The 22113-nt window shown below is 37.2% G+C and overlaps 1 protein-coding gene across 6 annotated transcripts in view; it reads right to left on the bottom strand.

Moving 5' to 3' along the window:
- The window catches only part of LOC128013702 (receptor-type tyrosine-protein phosphatase zeta-like), a 51050-nt gene extending 29576 nt beyond the window's left edge, over positions 1–21474 (bottom strand). For 5 of the 6 annotated variants that reach the window (XM_052596840.1, XM_052596842.1, XM_052596843.1 and 2 more), the window contains exons 1-4: positions 21214–21474; positions 4369–4440; positions 1066–1245; positions 803–954 (exon numbers count right to left, since the gene is read on the bottom strand). In XM_052596840.1, the coding sequence (XP_052452800.1) occupies positions 803–954; positions 1066–1245; positions 4369–4440; positions 21214–21277 (468 nt within the window). In that variant the 5' untranslated portion in view covers positions 21278–21474. The remainder of the gene's footprint in view (positions 1–802; positions 955–1065; positions 1246–4368; positions 4441–21213) is intronic. The other variant, XM_052596841.1, reaches the window with a different exon arrangement.
- Between the last annotated feature and the right edge of the window lie 639 nt (positions 21475–22113).

Raw genomic sequence — 22113 nt, 5'->3', positions numbered from 1 at the left:
AGGCCCAGTTTGACGCTGGATTTGCATATCGTTTATTTTTTAAGGATGATGCAGTCCCAACGAAAAAGGGTCACGATCGTGTGTTGGAACCGCAGGCGGTGAGTAAAACTGCTTAAAATATCTCTGTGTTGTTAACTTAGCTATCGGCGTGTAAACAACAAGTAAACAACATGCGATGTTGTCATCAAACTGCACTTTCCACATGTACAGCTTAAAAAAAAAAAGACGACATAAAGTGGAACTTAGTCATTTTCCAAAACTGCTAAGCAAATATATACAGTTTCAGTACATACCACATAGAGACGTCGTTACTGATACTGCTCTTGTTAAATTTCAGCCTCTGGATCTGATTCTGGATCATAAATATACGCTGAATCTGACTGTTAGCCATGGTTTGTTTTGGATGACTCGCGCTCGTGATTCTTTAGCTCCGCCCACACGTCACGCCTCCAGCCGGTCGTGTTTTTCCGGGAAAAATCGGTACAGACTATCTTTCTCTTATGAATATAATAAAACTAAAGACTTTTTGGAGTTATGAAGGATGCAGTACTACTCTATAGGTACTCAAGATTAACAGGATATTGAGTGAAAACGAGCATTTCACTCTACCCCCCCCCCCCCCTTTAATAAATAATCACAACTAAAATAAATCAAATGAAATAAATATAATAAATTAAAGAAATAAAATACAAAAAAATGAAATAATTATATAAACAAATAGACATATAATAAATAAATTAGAAAGAAAAACAGACAAAATACATGTAAATTAGAGTTGACATTATTTTGTTATGTGAAATACCTCCAGGGGGAATTTTTCACCGTTGAGGCCGTGCTCCGACCCGTCAGAGGAGGCATTGCACAGGCCCCAGTGGAAAGTGATACGTCCCACCTTAAACTTGGACCTGAGACCCCCTCCACTCACAAAAAAATCTCCTCCCACATCAATGGCCACTGGAGACAAATAACACATTACAGAAACGAATGGTCAATGTCTATTCACATCAAGTCAGATTTGGATCTTTTGCACAAAAGGGTCGATATTAAAAAAATATAGCTTCTCACCTGTTTTCCCGTCATTCTTTACTATAGTGGACTCTGATGTCTTTTCCGCCCATCCCTCTAATCTCAGCTTCTGATATTGAATCTTGACCTGCGCCAGGCTCTCCTCAATGTTTATTGGTGATTGTTTGGCATTGTTGCATGACGGGTATTTCTTTGCCCAGTTATTTTGGTTTAGAGTTCCTGTGGGAAATGGAGTTCAATTGGATAAATAAAGCCATTCATAAATGTCAGAAGATGATCCTCTGTGCTTCAGTACAAACACAGGTGCATCATTAGACATGTAGTGGTTTGCTGGTGGGTTAATCTGAGTCCTCTCTCTGGAGGACCCTACAGCACAAAAACAAAGCCCATGAACCAGGTCACCAGCAGTTCTAGGTCACTGCCATTAGCATATCAATAGCTGCATTACACCCCCGGCTGAGTCAAAAACACTGGTGTACAGTAGAATGCAGTACAGTTGAGTCAAATACAGCAGAACATAGACATTACATGAATGAATAAATAAAAGTTTCAAAACCCTGTTATGTAAATTGTTTGGTAAAATCACCCTAATGCACAATCTTGAGTGGCTTATTGGTTGTTTTAAACATTTGAAACCATCATATTATTATTAGGTAACACTTCATTTTATGGACCAATACTCACTATTAACTAGCAAGCATATTACTAGCATATTTGCTGTTTATTAGTACTTATAAAGCACATACTGATGCCTTATTCTGCATGGCCATATTTTAAAGGGTTAGTTCACCCAAAAAATGTAATTCTGATTCATAAACAGATTCCAGCAGTCAGCAGAAGTGAGAAAAAAGTGTTTATTACATTTGAAATCTGGATATTTATCTTACAAAAACGCATGGATTCACTACAGGGGGCCTTTTCACCCCCCGGAGCCATGTGAGGGACGTTTTATTACAGATGCACGCACTTTATTTCATGTCTTCTGAATTGTTGACAACCGTTTACCATATTGAAAGGCTTGTTTTCTGAAAGAAGAAAGTCACATTCCTAGGATGCTTCGAGGGTGAGTAGAAGATGGATGAATTTTTATTCTCGGGTGAACTAACCCTTTAAGTTCGTCCTATATCAAAAATCTGAGTAGCAACAACATGTTTCCATCATGTAGAACCACTGTTCATGAAAGTTCAGCCAAACTGTTATACTAACATATTAGCTAGTGGGTAAAATATAAAGTTCATTTACAGATATGATATCAGTTGCTGGCAGTTTAAGGATGGTCCTGTGTAGATCCCTGAAACTTACATTGGAGTAAAATCCCAATTGCAATCCCAGTTGCTTTTGTTATTAAGACCCTTTTGATAGCCGATGAACAATGTCCCATCTGCATGACCAGCGGACGCTATAAAGGCCCCTTTGTTGTGCCAGCCTCCATTGACACCCAAATCTGGTTTGTTGTGACGGGTCAAAGACAAGAGGTTTGAGGAGATGGATAACTTTGTCACTTATTATCCAAACTCAATAGATCATCTTTCCTAGACTAAACACATTTGCTCTGAAACTCTGAACTCCAGGCTGAAGATTCAGATCATCTTCTGAATCTTTTGTCAAAGAAACGATCTGTAAATCGTAGAGATCAGACGCTAAATATCAAAAGTGAACAACAATAAGGAGAATATCAAATCTGGCCTACTTTCAGTAACAAAGTGAGACAGGGGAATTCTCCATTGTGCTAGAAACGGGAAAGAGCTGGAGATGAAAGGATGAGAAATACCAAATGTGTCACTGATGTTGTTTGATTTGATACTTCATCTCTTACCAAATATCAAGGGGCCATATAATCAAAAACACGACTTCTCCTTCTCCCCAGCTTACAAAAAGATTCTCTTCGAACATTTTGCTGACATTCCCCATTAAGTTATTAAACTTATTATTACTTAAACTTATTATTTCTGAATGTTCTGTGAATGTTTAAAACATCTATTTTTTTATTTTATTTACTTGGTTATATGAATATTATAGAAAACGTTAAAGTTCACCCAAAAATTAAAATTCTGTCATTAATTACTCACCCTCATGTTGTTCCAAACTCTGAAGACCTTCGTTCATCTTCACAACACAAATTAAGATTTTTTTAATGAAATCCGAGAGCTTTCTGACTCTCCATAGACAGATACTTACATGATCAAGGCTCAGAAAGATAGTAAGGAGATTGGTAAAATAGTGTGAAATGAAAAGAAGAAATTGTTGAATAAAGTCATCTTTTGTGGGGAAGTCGTGGCCTAGTGGATTGAGAGTTTGACTCCTAACCCTAGGGTTGTTGGTTTGAATCTGGCTGGCAATACCAAGGCACTAAACCCCCAACTGCTCCCTGGGTGCCACATCATAAATGGCTGCCCACTGCTCCGGGTGTGTGTTCATGGTTTGTGTGTGTTCACTGCTGTGTGTGTAAACTTTGGATGGGTTAAATGCAGAGCACAAATTCTGAGTATGGGTCACCATACTTGGCTGAATGTCACATCACTTACAAAAGTATTCTTGTATCTTCATAACATTATAGTTATGAAAACTCCTTCCTCAATGCATGAAAACTAAAATGCTAATTCTTTTTAAATGGTCATTGTATTGACATTACAACCTTAAAATACAACCACAAAAATACAACCCTGCAGAACTCAACAGAGACTTGCACTGGGAGTTTTTACTTATCATAAAGGCAATTACAGTGGGTCATTTGCAAAAACTCGTAAAGGTGTGGCATCAAGAGCAGCCTAAACAGGATCGGAGAAAATAATGTAAAACTAAATTACTACAACCAAAAGTGTACACTATGTCTCCTAGAGCATCTAAAAATGTATAATTTGTCTTTTTAAACTTAGATTACACTGTGAAACAGTATATTATAAAGACACTTAAGATGTCATATTTCAAATCCAATAAAATCAGGCTTTCCACGGAATACTGGGACATAGCACAAAGTCAGTTTCAGCAGAGAACATAAAGCATCCACAACTTGGAGTCATAGTTCATGAAAGCCCAAACACACCCTGTAAACTATGATATGCATTGGCGGGGCGAGATCAGACAGGACCTGGCCATATTTAGGCCATATTAACCCTGAAAGCCCAGTTAGGTACAGACGAGTTTAATCTGTGGCATTAAGCCCTGCATGCTTAGACAAAGATGATCCCTAAACCTGCACTGGCATGGGGGAAGAGGGCACCAGCGCTTCAGTTCAGAGTGCATCTTTAGAAATTATGCCAGGCTTTTTATACTGAAGTCTAATGATCAGAGATAATGCAGAGATAAAAAACAATGTAAGTACAGTTCAAGTTTAACACTCACCCGCATATGACCAGTCTATGTTCTCTGAGAGTTTCTTCTGTGATCTGAATCCATATGCTTCTGATAGATCTGCTGAAAGAAATATCAGTTTATTCCATCAAAATGAATAAATATGCTTGCTTAATTAACTCAATAAAAAAGTAAGTATTTCGCATTTATACATTTTTTTTTCATTACAAATTATATTTTCAGTAAAACTATTTGAATGGCAGTTAAAAAAAATATTTCGTAATACACATTGTTTCTATATATAATACGTTTTATAGATCCATTTAGCACTGGGTGAGAATATAATTTACATTTTTCAAAGATATAAAAAATATTCAAGAAGCTTAGTACATGTTATGCTCCCTTTGCTTTTATTTTAAATAATTAAATAATAATTATAAATAATGCATATATTAAAATAAATATTAATATTAATATAATACTTTTTTATTATATAATTTGATTAGTGACCTAGTGCTGAATCTTAAATATTTATTATTTATATTTATCGTAAAATTCATAAATCTCATTATTATAATTATTATTAGAATATGTTTTGAATTTCAGGAATGCCCATATAGTCATAGAAATATGAATATACAGTATTAATTGATTTTAAGCCAAGTTAAAACTGACAGATAGAGATCTTACAATTTTTAACCTTCTCCAATCCTTTGGATTTAAAACATGGCATTTTTAAACAAAATATGGCTGGCAAATATCATTTAAAATTTCAAATCAGCTATAAAACAATACAGCTTCTTCAAAAAGAGAGATCAATCTTTCAAATTCCTCTCGCAGCAGATAAATCATGTCATGACCTGCTGTGACCTGCTGTCTACCACAGACTGAGTGACGTCCTGAATGACATGTTTGGATTTATTCCAGTATTTAGGGTTTGAAACACTGCAGTTAGGTTGTAATCCACCACAGAATCCTGTTGGGGAAGTGACAGTGCCAAAATCAAATGGCATAATAGTTTGATAAAAGCGATTATGCATCCGATTGTAAGAACAATATGGAAATCATAGAATGTGAGTTCAGGAGTTGAGCAGAAAGGAAACCTCTATTATTCTCTTTGTTTAGTCTTTTGCCCGGTGGTTTCATTCACTTGACTTAAAAACAGGTCTCTTTTATTGTCAGAAGGTCGTCACCCAGGACTTCAAGGTCACGCAGTAAAAGTTCATCCACAAAGTTCTTCCTCATAATTACTCCACTCTTTCACAATGTTGGTTTCCTGCTGATCATTTTCTGCCTTTTTCACTTTTAAACATAAAGTCCTCCAATTACATGCTATATAGGAGACAATACATCAAATCAGTCCTTGTCGAAATACTACTGGATTCATTTGTCCCACAATTTCCACTTTTTTTTTCTATTGAATCCTATCTGAGTATCAAAAGAACTTATTTTCCATTACATGTAATGGTGTTTTTTATTTCATTTTCTTTTCTTTTCTTTCTTTTTTTTGCATTTCAAAGAAAAATACATTTTCACTATTTACTCTTTTTATTCCAAATACACATGCCAATATTTTTATGTAAAACAAAAAAATGAGTTATTATTTTTCCTTTTGTGTTCCATTGAAGTCGTATGGGTTTAGAACAATGTGAATTTTCTTTCTTTTTTGGATTAATTATGTATTCTCTTAATACTCCAAAACTAGTAAACAAACTAGAAGCAGATGAAGTGGGAGCGGCATGTAAACTCTAAAAGCCTTCTGCCAATGCTCTAATTAGCAAATAATTAGCCTGCAAGCCTGGTGCATGTGGGTCGGACCTCTGATCCATAATTGTCCATAACTCAGTCTGTGCCGTTTCAGGCTCATCACTGCAGACTGACAAACTAAAATAGAACAAATCGGACAGACAGGAGTCTGCTATAACAGAGACAGTGCCTTTTTAATGACAGATTTGGTTTACTTTAGAATATAAATCCAGTTGAGCAGCCTTCTGAGTGATTTGAGCTAAACAAGCAATATTTATGATACCAGGGTCATTCCTGGTAAAGTACGGTAACAAACATGTCCTTTGAGTATTTAGTCCATACATACTCCATATTCAAATATGTAAAAGCCACCATACTACATATTCATTTGTAGATTTTATATGATATATTATAAGTGATTTGAAATTGTCAAGTGGCTAAAAAACTTACTATTATTTAAAATAATAGTAAAATCAAATACAAATAGAAATAATTTAAAAATAAAATAAATTGGAGAAAAAAATCGGAAATCACTCTTTTTTTTTTCTTTTTTTTTTTGAGAATTACTTTGTTGTGGAATTTGAACAATGTTAAGAAAAGTTACAGAGATTTCAGTCTTTCTGCATTTATGTAAATAGGAGCTGAACTGTATCCACTCAGAAAACAACTGTCCTAGATGACTACCAAGAGAACCGAGTTGCCTTTAAGACACATTTAAGTCACATTTTGTCACTGCCCACTGTTTAATTCTAGGACTGATAAGAAAGTCTATTAACCTGTCAACAGGTTAAACTACGTTAAACCATATAATCCCTCTATTTCTTTTAAGCCACAATTGTTTTTGGTTCCAGCAGTCTACTGCCAAACTCGACCATGTTAATGCTTTTAAAGGATGAAAGAAACCTCCCTAAAGAGGGCCCTGTCCCTTGGGAGAAAGGCTTTGACATGAAACACCTTTACACCTTTAGTCAGGATACCCTACACTGAACAGGCTTGTCGAGAGAAACTACCCGCCTATTCAATAGCAACAGAAGTACAGTCTTGGCTCATCTTTCTGTTGGCTTTTGTTGGTCTGTCTACACACTGGTTTTGGTCCTTTCAAGACAGTTTGTGCACCTGTTAGGCCATACAAACCTCTACACACTTTTACAGTGTATCAGAGAGCCACGTCTAGCCATACATGCTAATTATAGCTCACCCCGGGGTTTAGCTTTACTAAACTAATTTAGCATGCTCTGGGAATATTGATAACAATGAAGCATATTTTGTTTCTTTAGATTACCATGATAAAAATGACTATGGTGACCACAATTTGTGCCAAAACACAATTGATAGAGTTACTGATTGTGTAACCATGAAATAGAAGTACACTTTAGCATATTTTTTATAAAGAACACTTAACACAGACATAATATACTCAAGTGTGAATAATAATGTAATGTACATGTTAGGATATTTGTAATTAATTGAAAATGTATTATTTAAAACTGCCGAATGTACCCTCAATTAGCAAGCTTGTAAGCGTAGAGCTAACTAGTTTAGAAAAGGATTAAATATGGAATAGCATAGCTACTAGCACACTGCTCATACTATTTCTGCCAGTTACTTTACTTAACAAGTAAGATCTATGCTAAGCTAGTAGGCTAAGCTGTTAGCTTGCCACTTGAACAACCCGCCAACCATTTAACAGAATTATGGCAAAAACTTTAGCATGCTAGTTTGCTGTTCCAACTTCAGCCAAGCTCAGTTTCAAATGGAAAGCAAAGAAAAACTTTTTTTACATTTAAAAATGCCTTATGTTTGGGCGATTGTCCATTTAAGTAAACCCTTACGAAAATTAACCATGGTTTTACTGTTGTACCTTGTTTTTTTGTTGTTGTTTTTTGGCATACAGTAATTACCATTTGTATAATCACAGTTTTACTAGAAATACCATGGTTAAACTATGGTTAGTGTAGCGAAACCATAATTTGTGTTTACCATGGTTTAACTATAGTAATCATTGTTTTTGGGGGAGTTTTATTTTTAGTAAGACCATGGTTAATTTTTATAAGAGAAAGAAAAGTTTTATAAATAGTGTAATTTAAACAGGAAATTTTAAAATTGGCTAGTTAATAGGAGCAAGATCACGTAGAACAAAAATACAAGAGAACAGCTACAACATCATCAAGTGCTTGTATTTGATCCTGTAGCTGCAAGGAGCCGCACTGAAACTTGAGCCACTTTGAAAACCACACAGGTAAGAATAACAAAGGAAAATAAATTATGAAAAAGCTCTGAAGTCAGCAGAGAGGCAGACATTCACTAGCTTCTCCTCGCTGAACTGCGCCCATGTCTGTTCTCATGGCCTGCCCCATTCACTGTATCAATGCAAACACAACAATGAGATCAGTGGCTCAGCCGTGAGAGCCACGGCGGGACTGCCGGTCCATGCATTGTGACGCCTTGCTGCCTGCCTGATTGCTTTTGTCTGACAGGACCCGTATTCCCTTTCACCCAATGAACAGCTCTCATGTGAGCCAAGATCTTTACACATGGGCTTGATTTCCTGGTACATGGTGTAACAGAGAGTAAATGAAATACAACAAGGACCTGTTGCATAGTAGACAACAAGGCGAGGAGGTTTGGTTACTCTCAAATGTTTTGCAGACATTTCTCTAATGAAGTTCAATAGATTATAATAAGCTTTTATGAAGCTGTAAACATACATGTATGTTAGTTCTTATGACCCACTTGCCTTTCATCTTTACAAATTACAATAGGTCAAAGGTCTATATATATATATATATATATATATATATATATATATATATATACACTGTTGTGGTGGAGCAATAGTATAATAAATACAACTGTTCACTCACTTCCGTCAACATACAGTATACAGCTATTTAAGCATATTTATGACAAAAAAACTTCCTTTAGTGAAGACATTTGAAGGTAACTCTCAGACCCACTTTAAGGAGCAGTTCATGCATCAAATATGAAAGGCTTTCTTTTTTTCTGTGTAACATAAAAACAATATTTGGAAAGATATCGCAGTGCTCAGTCCCTATAATGAATATCAAAGGGCTTTCATGTTGTTCAGACCCCGGTTATTGCAAATAGAGAGAATAATAATAGGTTTGTAATAGCAAACAGGTGAGTAAATGAAAAAGAAAAATAGGCAAAGGATCTTGCCTCAAGATTTTTAGGTTCCATAAGAACCCGCAAAAGGATATGAAAGGACTGACATGAGGACTTTAAAGAAGAACGGCAACCAAGACAAGACAGAAAGGTTACAAGAGGTTAATGTAAGGAAGGTGACTCTTTGTTCCTTACCACCCTAATGCATTAGGAACGAGAGAAGACAACCACTCCTTGAAGACATGTGCCAGAAGAGGACACTTCAAACCTCAGCTGTCATTAGTGAAATTAAAGGTGTAGAACCACACAACAGAGCCATCTCGAAAGATGAGACAGAAGAGAGCAGCACTCAAGATTAATCCCAGTCAATTTAAGATGAGAAGAGGAAATCAAAGACCAAGAGGGGATTTTGTTCAAATCTTGCTGACAGGATGGCAGAAAAAAAATGTAGCAACTACTTACAATACTTCCAAATATATATGTACATATATACACACACACACACACACAGTTAGGTCCATATATTTGAAAACTAACGCAATTGTTTATAATTTTGGCTCTGCGTGAAACCAGAATAGAATTCAAATGAAACAATTAAGATAAAAAAGACTTTTAAGTGTAGACTTTAAGCTTTAAGGGGTTGAACAAAACAAAACAAAAAAAGGCTTAGGAATTACAACCATTTTTATACATTGTCCCCCATTTTCAGGGCCCTAAATGTAATTGGACAAATAAATATAATCCTAAATAAACTCTTCATTTTTAATACTTTGTTTTGAATCCTTTGCAGACAATGACTGCCTTAAGTCTGGAACTCATGGACATCAGCAGAGACTGGGTTTCCTCCTTTGTGATACTTTGCCTTTAGTGCAGCTGACTTCAGTTGGTGTTTGTTTGTGGGTCTTTCTGCTTTTAGTTTTGTCTTCAGCGAGTGAAATGGATGCTTAGTCGGGTTGAGATCAGGAGATTGACCTGGCCATTGCAGAGTAATCCACTTTTTTACCTTCAAAAACTCCTGGGTTGCTTTTGCAGTATGTTTTGGGTCATTATCCACTTGTACTATGAAGTGCCGCCCAGTCAACTTTGCTGCATTTGGATCTGGGCAGAGAGTATATCCCTGTACACTTCAGAATACATCCAGCTGCTTCTGTCTTCTGTCAGTTCATCAATAAACACCAGTAATCCAGAGCCCCTGGAAGCCATGCTCGTGACATCACACTGCTCCACCATGTTTCACAGGGACTCAAAAGCCATTTCATGGACATATGTGGGCTATTTCTTCGTTATTTACATCAATAACGTTATCTACATCAATTAAGGAGGTAAAAGGTCTGGAGTTGATTCTAAGTGTCCTGTTTGCATTTGGTAGCTGTTTCTCTGAACACACATCATAGATTCAAAGGATCTCTCCATGCAAGTAAAACAGAATACTGTTATGCTTTAAAAAAACTAAAAGTCTTATTATAAATTGGAAATTACACAAAACATACTGCAAAAGCAACCCAGGAGTTTTAGAAGTTAAAAAAGTGGAATATTAAAAGGATTGCAAAGGATTCTCAACAAAATATTAAAAATGAAAATTGTATTTATGATTATATTTATTTGTCCAGTTACAACTGAGCCCCTGAATGGGGTGCATAAAAAGTATGCTGTCAATAAAAATGGTTGTTTTATGATTAAGCTTTTTATATTATATGTTTGTTCAACCCCTTGAATTAAAGCTTAAAGTCTGTACTTCAATTGCATCTTGATTGTTTTCATTTTCATTCTGGTGGCATACAGAGCCAAAATTATGAAAATTGTGTCAGTTTCAAAAAATATATGGACCTGAGTATATACACTAGACTAGACACAATCAGTTTTTATTATTTTAGCTGTTGAACAAAACATATTCAAGTTACAGTTACACTTATAATCATGTAATAACTACTCCTAATATAAAATATTCTACAGAAAAGTGTGTGTAAGTGTGTGTAGGATACACAGAATCTCTGTTGGAGTGTGAGATGTGATGCTGGTGAAGTGTGTGTGGGTAGAGGATGTGCTTTTAATTGCACTGTAATCTTGCTCCAGTGCATTCCAGCATCAACCCTGCTGTGTTACCTGATAAGACTGATGGCAAGCGGGTTCATCAAGGACAGGACATTAGTTGTAAGTGTGATTTATTTCTCATCATCCTGTGGCCACCTGGTATTGAATTAGCCACTATGTTTAGTAATGTTAAAAGCTGAAACAAAACTGTCAAATGTGCATCATTTATTAAATGTATGCAATTTAAATATAAAAATCTTACATTTATGCCTTATTAAAATGAATGAATATTATGGAAAAATACATGATTCACAAAAAAATGCGGTCCAGATGCAAAGTCAAATATCCAACATTTTCACCAAGAACTCAATGTTTACTAGGCCACAGTTACAACTTTTTTTTTTTTTTTTACCTTCTGCACGTATTTTAATTGCGCAACATGAAAAAAAAAACTATTTTGAGAAGAAAATCTTTCTCTTTAGTGCTAGTGGCAAATTTTGTGACTGTGATCAACTATTTCTGTCCTTAGTAATATAATATCTCTATCAAAGTTGTTGATGGCATAGACTGGATTTGTGCTTGATCATTGAAAAAAGATTGCTGTAATTTGGTTAGTGACTAAAGTTAGTGTTAGTGACTAAAGAACTTAATTATTGATTAAATGTCTTGAGTGTTATTAGAAGCTAATCGAATCAAGTCATGTTTCTGAGAAGCTGGAAAGAAAATGCCAGTAAAAAACATCTAAGCAAGAACAACATCCTGAGAAATGATCAACACAGATGCACATCCTGTATACAGAGCCATTCTCTCAGTAAAGAAAGAGCGCTGTACATCTGAGTCGAATCATTTCAGCCAGATCTCCACATGTTCTGAGGCTTCATGAGGAACATAAGGAGTCTCTGATTTGTAGAGCCTAGACAAAAATACATTTAATCTAAGGCCCAAGAGCCAAAACCACAAACAGGGAAATTATTCATTCTCATAATTAGACATCAATAAGAGCATAAAGGTTAGGACTTTTAGAAAAGCTTTAGCTTTTTGTCACACTTCTCAATTTCCATTAATATTTCTTAAATATTACTATTATTATTTTTACCTGTAATATTATTTTCCAACAGACCTGAAATCCATTTCCAAGAAGCAGTGCTTTAGAATATTTCATAACAAGAACCAGAAAGCTCCAAATACTCTGTATGAGAGTATCTTGTACGGTGATTGATAAAGCAGTTTAATATGATGAATCTTAGCTAATTAGCTGGAGCAATGGGAGTTCCAAGAAGTGTGAGAGTCTTCTCCTCTCATCCAAAGCCAGAGATTACCCAAACAACCTAGTACATATTCAAAAACCATTACTACAGGTTGAATGAAAAAGGGGGGAGGATTTGTAATTGTTCTTTCACCTGCATCGGGCCACAGCGGTTTTCCCCGGGACATATGGTGCAGGCAGAGTGAACTGGATTAACGAGAATCAGCCCTAATTAAGGGACTCTGAAGATCTCCTGTTATTTCTTTGATGGCCCGGAGGACCCATGCGAGTAGTTATTTGGAGTGGTTTCCTAACTGAAAAGGGCATGGATTCTCAGATGGGGAAGACTCAGAGAGTATCCAGAGGACTGTCAACTGCTGCAGTGTCCTTGAGCTTTCGTCTAAAATCTCAACTCTAATAGACGTCTATGAAGTCATCATCTGACTAATGGGAAACATTTTGGTTGGCTTTACCTCAGAATATTAATATTTTCATAATTGTTGGAAAATTATGAAATTGAATGTTCCTTTTTATTTGCATAACCAAGAAACAACATAAGACTAACATAATGGCAAATGATGATCATATGTCAAAATAAGGTCAAATGATGATAATATATGTAGAATTGCAGCTCTAAGAGGATATCATAAGAGGAAAGTAACTCATCACTGTCAAATACGCTTGTAAATCTTATAAGAGCCTTGATTGTGAGATAAGCTTTTGCCCTAGTCTTTGTCCCATTTGAGTCAAATCTGGGGGAGATCAGCAAACCACCCACAGCTCATCCACCAGCTGTCTCCTCCTCACCCAGATGTGGATCTGTGTCATCTGCTTGTAGAAGAGGAGACCTTCAGTGTTTCTGTGATCAGAACAGCATGTTTATATGACCTGCTAGTATCAAAGTCTGCATGTCTATTCAACAGCGTATAGATTGTCTTGTGATCAGTTCAGATTGCAATTAACCTTTGAAAGCTGACCCTTTCATCAGAGTCGACAGGCTCGTGGGCAGTGCTCCGACATCCTGCAAAGTTGTGCTGTGGCAACCCAAGTTCAAGTCTTGATGAAGTAAAGTCTTTTTAACCTGACTTTTACTGGGTTTAAAGTAGGGGTGTAACGATACGCGTATTCGTATTGAACCGTTCGGTACGACGCTTTCGGTTCGGTACGCGGTACGCATTACGTATACCGAACGGTTCGTTGGAGTAATTAATTATATTTGAAAAAAAAAAAAAAAGAGAGAGAGAGAGAAATATAATGATATGCGTTCAACAAGGTAGCCCAATAACCCAAACAACGTAACAGGCAACGCCCCTGACACTCCCGAAGAAGAAAAAAACACCATCTTATATGTTTATGTTAGGCTACTCAGCAGGCGCTCGCTCACTCAGTACGCGCTGAAGGCTCGTTGCAAAATAGCCAATGCGTTGAACAGACTAGAAATGAGAAGATCCTCCAATAACCAACAGGTCTGGTGTTTGGGTGCACTTTGGATTCCCTTTAAGCTATAATGGTGATGGCAAGAGAGTGGTGGATAAAAAAAACAACGGTATGTCGCATCTGCAACATGACAGGGTACACCAGCGGGAATACAAAAAAAAAAAAAAAAACACCAGCGGGAATATCTGGGATATATGCGTCAGTACTATCTGGGAAAAGACGAAAAAAAGGAGAAACATGCACGCAGCAAACTATCCCTGCAGCATTTAGACACTATAGCTTACAGGGAATCCAACCCAAACACCAGACCTGTTGGTTATTTTAGGATCTTATATTTCTGGTCTGTTAAATGCATTCGACATTTTGCAACGAGCCTTCAGCGCGTGCTGAGTGAGCGAGCGCCTTAGGGGCCGTTCACATATCGTGCCTAAAAACGCATGGAAAACGCTAAGCGCGTCTTTCTCCTCCTTTCCAAAGCGCTCGGGCAGAAGCGCTCATGAGGCGTCTGTCTTTGCTAAGCAACAATGACGTGCTCTCTCCATGAGACACGGAAATTTCAGCGAAGGATAAATGGATTTGCAGCTCTAAAAATCGCTTGCAGTAGCTCTGCTACTAAATTTATTTCAAAATTGCAATCCATATACAACTATGATCAGCTGTTCCTTCATCTTGGCTGAGCTCTCAACGTTGTTACGGGAAAGGATGAAGCTGATTGGTTGGTTCTTGTCACATGACCCGCGGTGCGCTTGCGGCATTCTGAAAAGTTGAGATGTTTTTGCATTTTGCTGTATCTAAAACGTATCGAACCGAACCGAACCGAACCGTGACATCAGTGTATCGTATCGAACCGAACCGTGAATTTTGTGAACCGTTACACCCCTAGTTTAAAGTGTTTGTTATGAGAAGTCAGTTCACTCAACAGCCTTATTCATAACTCCCCAAGCAGCGATTTCATATACAGTACAGCTCCTATCTTGAAAGGGGAAATACTTGAAGTTCTGTAACTGTTTGCTGAAATATTTTAATGAATTTTCAAATCAGGAAAATGACAAAAACTGTATAATTTTTATAATAAATGTTTATATTATATTTTAATATATACAGTATATAATATAAACAGATTGACAGATAACAAACACACAGACAGACGGACAGAAAGACAGACAGACTGATGGACAGACAGAAAGACTGACGGACAGATGGACAAATGGACAGACAGACAGACAGACAGACAGATGGACAGATAGAGGGATGGATGGACAGACAAACAGATGTACGCACAGACAGACAGACAGATGGAAAGACAGATGTATGCACAGACAGACAAATGGACGGACAGACAGACAGATAGACAGATGGACAGACAGACAGACAGATAGACAGATGGACAGACAGACAGACAGACAGATGGACAGAGAGGGACAGATGGACAAACAGACAAACTGATGTACGCACAGACAGAAAGACAGACAGAAGGACAGACAGAGGGACGGACAGAGAGAGGGATGGATGGACAGACGGACAGACAGTCAGACAGACAGATGGACGGACAGACAGACAGACTGACAGATGGACAGACGGATGGATGGATGGACAGATGGACAGACAGACAGACGGATGGATGGATGGACAGATGGACAGACAGACAGACGGATGGATGGACGGATGGACAGATGGACAGACAGACAGACAGACGGATGGACAGATGGACGGACAGACAGATAAGGCACACTTCCTAATGCTCCAGAGTGCTTTCATCTTTGTCAGAAGATACTGTGTAAAGTATAGAGTAACTCATGCCCCTCAGGACAGTATACAATACAACCTTTTGTAGTCCTATACATACTATCAATTATTAATCCTTGACCTGCTGCCATTCTATACAAACAGAATTGAAACTACTTCAAAAACAAAAGTGATTTAAGTAGAAAACACAAGCTCCTTTGATTGTCCTCTCTTTGGGTGCTCACACTGACCCCAGACTTTATACTCACACAGTGTCAGAGACCAAGTGACTATATCATAGTGTCCAAACATTACTTTGATTTGTATTCAGCATCCTCTCCAAGGTCCATTGAATGAGAGCAGATATCTAGACCACACACCTCTAGCCTGGAAAAGAACAGGAAGGATCTCAAAGCATCTTAAGCTAGCACTCAACAGACCTGCTCTTGTTTATTCCAATGGGAGACGGGAGCAGCTCTTTCAGTAGCATGACAGCAAACCGTGGTCTGCTGTCATTAATTAAGTGGCAACTCAGGGATACTGACCCAACCGGCAGAGAGCCACTGGGGCCCCGGCAGAGCCTGTCAATCTACACACACTGAGATGAAGATGCTGAGATTCCCAAGGAACACAGAGTGAGAGAGAGACAGACTTTCAACGGATTTAAAGATAAAGGAATATCCGAAGAGATGAAATGGCATATGAAAGACTGGGAATTGAATTAGAGATTTTAAGTGTTTTTTGTCTTGTCTTATAATGTTATGGTGTTCTGGAGGGAGCTGTTTTTATAAATGACAATGAGAATGGCAATAAAGATAATATCTATTAATAATTTTGTGTTTTCTCACAAAACCTTTACATTTCCTTGAAAAACTTTGACATGGCTTGCAAAACCCATGCGCTATCCTGAAAAAGTTTTCAGTTTGCTTGCAAAAAATTTGTGATGGAAATATGAGGTGAGAGCAAAAACTTATATTGCAACATTTTTGCAAACAAACACTAATAATTTTGCAAACAAATGCAAAGTGTTTCAGGTACATGCAATACTTTTGCAAAAGAAGATCCAAAAATACAATTTTGATACAGATTTAAAAAAAAAATCTAACTACATACGGACAGGGTTTGGATAAAAATCTAAATGGATCTGAATGTAATGGATTGGATTCGCCAAAAAAAAAACCCTTACACTATATGGACAAAAACAGTTGAAACATCCTCCAAAAAAATCATCTTTTGCATTCAACATAAAAAAGCAAACCATACATGTTTGGCAAAACATGAGGTTGAGTAAATGAACTTTTTTGGGGGGGTGGGATTGGAGGGGGTTGAACTATCCCTTTTATAACTCTATAAATACACTCAGCAGTGCTCTCATAGGTGTTCGCAATAATAATAAAAAAACGCAAAGAGGAAAGGCTCTGACACTCTCAGTTCAAGTTCACCCCTCTCTCCCACACAGACACACAAAAGTACCCCAACTCGCTCATCCATCCTTTGTGACATGGGAGCGCCACCACTGGGACAAATCGGGGGCCCTCTTGAATGTCACACTCACATGCCACATACAATAAGACCCCCCTTCCAGTCCAGACACCCACGTTGTTGCATGTCCACGAGCACCGGCCGCCTCTTGCCAGCCAGGCACAAACAAATCGAGCAGCTGACAGCATAATTCACTAAGCGGGACTGGCCCAAGGCCATGGGCAGGATGGTGCAGAGATTTGGCTCACCACTGAAGCCCCCCACACCACCATCCCATCCAACGCCCCGGTCCATTCAGACACGGCCCCTCCACTGTCTTGGGAAGGAGAGAAAAGAGAGGACTCTGAGGCTCAGTGCGTCCCCTCTGCATGCCTGAGTGAATGTACTTGAGCCTAATACCGAATAATCTGTTCATCAAATGCCCCTGCTGCCGTTGAGGGGAAATCTGCTCCCGTTTTCACAAGCAGATTCGGACAGGGGGTCTGGATGCCAAGCTACCCCAAGTGCCCCCACCAAAGAGCAAAAAAGAAAGAAAAACACAGACAAAAAAGTGCTGGTCACAAACAGATGCTTTAACACAGGGCAAACACAAAGATTACATCGGTTAAATAAATATCCATAACAATAGCATGACTGCAGGTGAGATCATGTTTTTACACAGTGCTATCAAAAAGTTAACAGTGAATGATTTACATTTCAGAAAAAAATAGTTATTTTGTATGTTTTTGCTCCAATAATGAAAACAGTCCCAAATGAAGTTGGTGAATGAAATTTTTTTTGAACAAATTGGTAAATGATTCAATAAATCACTCAAAAAGAAAGTCACTTGTTTTATTCTGGAATAAATCAGTGCTCTTGAACAAAGAGGTTGACTGAATACCTGAATGTCTCATTCATAAAAACAGTAGTTGAATTACATTACAAATTCTGCCAGGTATTAGTCTCATTTCCTGAATGAATCAGTGTTTTGAATAAATGGGTAACTATTTCAATGACTCATAAATAAATCAGTTATCTTGAATGAATTGTTTGACTGAAAAATTCAATGACTTAATCTTAAAAACAGTTCCTGAATTCAGATTAATGTACTACTCTATTTATACCATATCTTACTACGATAAAATAGTAAGATAGTACACTACTACGCTGTTCTAAATTCAGTCAGACACTTGTTTCATTTCCTAAATGAACCAGAGTTTTGAATGAATCAGTTGAGTGAATGATTCTGACTCACTCATGGAGACAATCAATTGCTTTTTTTCCTAAACAAATCAGTGTTTTTGAATGAATCAGATGAATGAACGTTTTGTGACCCACTAATAAATGAATTCACTTGTTTAATTCCTGAAGGATTCATTGTTTTTGAACAAACTGGAGGAGTAAATGATTCAGTGACTAACACATTAAGAGAGCCACTTGTTTCATTCCTGAACAAATCAGTGTTTTGAATGAATCAGTTAAGTGAATGATTATGTGACTCCTTCATAAATCGAGTCACTTCATGAATGATTCTGTGTCATTCAAACAAAACGGTTGAGTGTATAATTGTGTGGCTCACTCATAAATCATGTTTTGTTTTCAGAATAAATCTGTGTTTTTGAACAAATCATTTGAGTGAATGATTCAGCGACTTGCTCAAAAATGTACACCCCCCTACTGGTTTGGTGATATAACCTGCTGAAAAAAAATCACTGAATATAGCTAATGCATAAACTCACAATCTATCAGAAATGGTGCAAAAACGAAACGATGAGCAAAACAATTTTCCTTTTCTCCTGACATCACTGAGGCCAAATAGGCTATTGGATAATGTATTCAAACAGCTGTTTACCTAACTAGCATTCAGTCTATAATGCCCACTTTCACAATCCAATCAAATCCTGAAGTATCAAGTTAAGTTATTTTCCCCATTAGCTACATGTCCGGTTTCACTCTGGAAGAGACATGTATTTTAACATTGAAAAATGGCACACTTCACCTTTAAGCATAAAAAGGTAGTTCTGCTTGGACACACAACTAACTGGAGCATGTAGAGACACACACTGCCACACGTCCCTCACAGGTGGACACACATGAGGCATGTGGCAGGGGAGGGGCCACGCGAACCCCGGACTGACAGCTTTACAGTCCGCAACTACCATCTGTCACAAACCCAAGACCCGACAAACAACACAGGGACTTTCTCAGTGGAAAAACAGAGCAGTGCCAAAAAGTGTAGAAGGGAAAAAACCTTGTTAGCTATAGTACAACACTTGGGAAGACAGATGGTGAGAGAGAGATTTCATTCACTAAAGATTCAGCCCTTCCTTTGTGCCAAACATTTCATCACGGCATCATTCAGAACACCAAACTGAAAAGAAGAAAAGTAGTAAGGGAGACGAAGGAGCCGTTGAGCGTTTTTTTTTTTTAGCAGGTACCGACTTACTATCCCGGTTCACTAGCTGACTTACAAAAGGGCTTTTAGCAAGTCCTAAGTAAAATGGCTTTGGCCAGCTCTTAGAGGCTTTGTCTCAGACGGCATCCAAAAGATTAATCCAGGCATATCAGTCGCTCCTTGGCACTTCGTAACAGTTAGCAGACAAAATAATGAGCCTAGGATTGAAGTCTGAGTTTGTAAAAGCATTTGTCACTTTCTACTGAACTGGGCTCTGGGACAATTTGAACAATAGTGGCATATGTTAACTTTGAGCCAAATTACGCTTTTTTCACACAGGGTACTTGCAGTGTATAAAAAACAGATATACACACACCAATAGTTACATTTTTATTACAGGCTTACTTTATTTAATTTTTCTTTAACAGTTTAGGCCACCAAACCATTTTAAAGGTAAGATAAGGTAGATATTTATTAGAAGTGACCTTATTGAGCTCTTATTGGCTCCAGTATTGTCTTCGACTATACTGACACCTATTGGTCTGGATGATAGAAGTTTAATAACTGCTGCTGCTTTGCATTGAATCTGTTTATCTGTTTTATGTATTATATTCCTCCTTATAATATTCCTTGGATTCAATCTCAACAAATTTTTACCTGTTCCTGGTGCTAGCTGCATTGATTAGTATATTAGTAGTTATTAGGGATTATTATTAGTAGTAACTCAGCCAATTGCATTACACCGTTAGTCATGTGATCTCAACATGACAGCACCCATAGGAACACACTTCATGTAGAATAAAACAGCTTTTTCTTGAAGGCCGTTATGACTCCTCTCAGCTAATATGACTAAATGTCACTTAACTATAAGTATTCACAAGTATTCCTAGTATTCTTTATTTTAAGTTTAAAACTAAAATTGCTGAAGTGCACCTTTGAGGCAACAACATAATAATACAGCTCAAACAGACTCCGATTTTTTATTTTTTTTATTTTTATTTTTACGTTAAACTTTTTATTAATTAATTTATTTATTCTATGTAAATTCCATTTACTTTGGTAAAGGTAGATCTTTGTTAAAAATGTAAATCATTGTATTTTTGCATTGTTTCAGTTTATTGTTTAGCAAGAATTCCTGTTATGTCTATTTAATGTTATTGATATTTGATATTGAACTTGATTTTGTCCACCAGTAATTACATTTAAAGATACAGAAACTGTGAATGAACTTAACAGGGTTGTGAATTAAGCATCACAAAAATATAAAACCGCAATTAAACTACTGTTTCCAATTTTAATTGGTTGAAATATTTTACAATGCACAAAACTCCATTAACTGAACTGATGATTATTAATTTAGAGGCTCTATTTAACTACAAAGCATATGCACAGACAGACTCTGTTTAAACAATGTTTTATGCTCTCTTGTTCAGTATATTGACTGGCAATACAATACAGCAGCAGACATACATAGCAGACAAAAATAAATATTTGAATTTCCACGATATGACTCAAAATGAATTTTTGGGCATAGATCACGTTCAGCTATAAATGCATCATGTTAAAAGTCTGAACCCCAAATTTTAATAGAAATACGCTTGGCATGAAAACTATCTTGCACTTTAAGCATCTGTGCAGCATTACATTACACTACACTCATTTATAACAATAATAATCGATGATTTATTAAAAACAGATAAAGTAAAGTAGACATTCCTCCTTCACATACCTGTATTGCTGAAGAGTGCGATCTGCGCAAGAAAGAGTGCGCATCTCGTCGCAAGCGCTTCCATTATTCTCGGGATGCGAATAAATATTGCTGTTAAGAGTAAACAAGGTGAAGACAATCGAGACGACAGAGGAACACCTCTCCCGAAGAGCCGGAGGGTATCACATTGGTTGAGTAACGGGAGGAAATACCCTCTTCAGCGGTCAGATCCACTTCTCTCTCCGCTGCATGGATGAGCGCGCGTCCGGATGAAGCGCATCGCTTCGCGCACCGTGAGTTCTGGAAGTGCGCGCGCCGCCCACAGACCACCACACACACAAAAAGTTTGGTAACACTATCTATGGAGACTATAAATAGCGCATAATAAATATACAATGTATAAATAGAACGTATTTTTGGAAATAATTCTAACCACAGACTATAATGCATTATAACCACGTGGATGTTAAAAATGCACTTAATTATTATTAATCGTATATGAAACTTACGGCATTATGATTCACACTGTAATGCATTATATATATATTTTTTTTTTTGCATGATAATAATTGTAACCATAGTTTCATAACATAACATAATCATAACATACCATAAAAAATGGCTGCTTTAACTGAATATCAACAGGCTATTCTTTTTATACAACGCAATAAATCAGCTATTAAAGTTAAGTAAATTACATCTATCGATTAAATCTCGTCCAGATGAAGGTTCACTGGTCTGGAAGGTTTTAGTCTCCAGCTCCACTCCGGGTTTTCATTCCCACTCCTAGAGCGAGAGAAAAGCGCCCGACTTTCAAACCTGTGCTCCCCGCTCCGCTTTCACTCTGGATTCCGCACTGCTGATTTGAACGCAGTGGGAACGGAAGAGTGAGGTAAAGTGACAGATATCTGAAATGAAATA

The sequence above is a fragment of the Carassius gibelio genome, chromosome B25 (genome assembly GCF_023724105.1).
Source record: "Carassius gibelio isolate Cgi1373 ecotype wild population from Czech Republic chromosome B25, carGib1.2-hapl.c, whole genome shotgun sequence".
Taxonomy (NCBI): domain Eukaryota; kingdom Metazoa; phylum Chordata; class Actinopteri; order Cypriniformes; family Cyprinidae; genus Carassius; species Carassius gibelio.
This window is presented reverse-complemented; position numbering and strand designations above follow the sequence as displayed.